This window comes from Nicotiana tomentosiformis, chromosome 1, assembly GCF_000390325.3.
Source record: "Nicotiana tomentosiformis chromosome 1, ASM39032v3, whole genome shotgun sequence".
NCBI classification, from domain to species: Eukaryota; Viridiplantae; Streptophyta; class Magnoliopsida; order Solanales; family Solanaceae; genus Nicotiana; species Nicotiana tomentosiformis.
Window position 1 is genome coordinate 95,848,259 of NC_090812.1, and position 1,792 is coordinate 95,850,050.

Consider the following 1,792-nt stretch of genomic DNA (forward strand, 5'->3'; position numbering starts at 1 on the left):
AGGAAAAAACTGTACATGTAAGGGTGCAACCAAAGAGAATTGGGATCTCTATGTCCAAGTAATCTTATGAATAATGCTCTAGTTTGAAATTTGAGGTCGATAAACACACAAAAATCTTTCAATAGGTTGATTAACCTTCAGAGAAATTACAATTTTTATTTGATTGAATTGATGGAGCCTTGGCAAGATATTAACAAGCTTGAAGAGTATAGAAGAAATTTAGGGATTCATTCTGCCTATACAAACATGAATGGCAAGATATGGGATTTTGTTGATGAGGATATTGATGTAGACATTATTATGGATATGGAATAACAGATGACTCTAAAGTTGTTTCATAGAAGCCTAGGGAAGAAGTTGATTATTACACTTGTATATGCTAAATATAATGTCGTGGAGAGAATTGAATTGTGGGATTCTATGTATCATTTAGCTTCAGACATGGAATCTCCTTGGCTTTTAGGGGGTGCTTTCAATGTCATCCTTTCTGAAGAAGAGAAATATGGTGGTCTTCGAGTCTATCGGAGTGAAGTTGAAGACTTTGCTCATTTTGTGGGCACTTGTGCATTGTATGATCTAGGCTTTAAAGGAAGTCTTTATACATGGTGGAATGGAAGATCGTATGATGCTTGTATATTTAAGAGTCTTGACAGGTACTTGGCTAATCAGCAGTTTCAAGATTTATTTTCAGCTTTGGAGGTTGAGCACTTGATCAAGTATGGTTCTGACCATGCTCCTCTCTTATTGTATTGCAATGCTGACATTGTCCAAGTTAAGAAACCATTCAAGTTCCTTAACTTATGGACAAATCATGACACTTTTCTGAAAGTGGTGAAGGAGAATTGTCACACTGATTGTATGGGCAACCCCTTCATTTTGTTTCAAAACATGATGAAGAATGTGAAGAAAGCTTTGGCTGCTTGGAGCAAAGAAATATTTGGTGACATATTCAAACAAATTTAATCCTTGAAAGATATTATAAAGGTACATGAAATTGAGTTTGAGCTAAATCCAAAAGCTCAAAATAGAGCAAAATTGCACAAGGTGGAGGCTGATCTCACTAGGTATTATCACTTAGAAGAAGAATTTTGGAGGTAGAAAGCAGGCATGCAGTGATTCAAGGATGGTGATAGAAATATAAAAAAAAATTCATGCTCATGTTAGAGGTAAAAGAAAGAGACTGCAGGTGTCCAGAATTCTGGACAATAATGGAAACTGGATTGAATCACAAGAGGAGATGGCTAAGGAAGTTGTAGACTTCTTTCAGGCTCAGTTTACTGAGGAAAGGACACCAACAAATTTTGACATAATCAATCATGTTCCTAGAATGATTAATGATGAGCAGAATAATAGGTCGTGGGAAGAACCAACAATGGAGGAGGTCAAGGCTGCAGTGTTTAGTCTGAATGGGGACAGTGCAAGTGGTCCTGATAGATTCACTGGACACTTTTACTATACTACATGGGATATCATTAATGCAGATGTGTTAAACATGGTTAGGGAATTTTTCCGTGGTGCTGAGCTTCCAAAATGCATAACGCACACAAATCTTGTATTGTTGCCTAAGAAGAAGAATGTTGCTACATTTTCAGATATGAGGACAATTAGTTTGAGAAATTTCTCAAACAAAATCATATCAAGAGTGATATATGAAAGGTTAGTTGACTTGCTGCCTAATCTTATATCTCCTAATCAGGATGGCTTTGTAAAAGGCATGAGTATAGTGGAAACATTCTATTAACACAGGAGATTGTGACTGATATAAGGTTGAGAGGTAAGCCATCTAATGTGG

General features: G+C 36.4%; 1 protein-coding gene across 1 annotated transcript; it reads left to right on the forward strand.

Annotated features, from left to right (window-relative positions):
- Positions 1–318: 318 nt before the first annotated feature.
- Positions 319–963, forward strand: LOC138907260 (uncharacterized). Its single transcript, XM_070197822.1, has one exon. The coding sequence runs from the start codon at positions 319–321 to the stop codon at positions 961–963; it is 645 nt and encodes a 214-aa protein (XP_070053923.1).
- Positions 964–1,792: the final 829 nt, after the last annotated feature.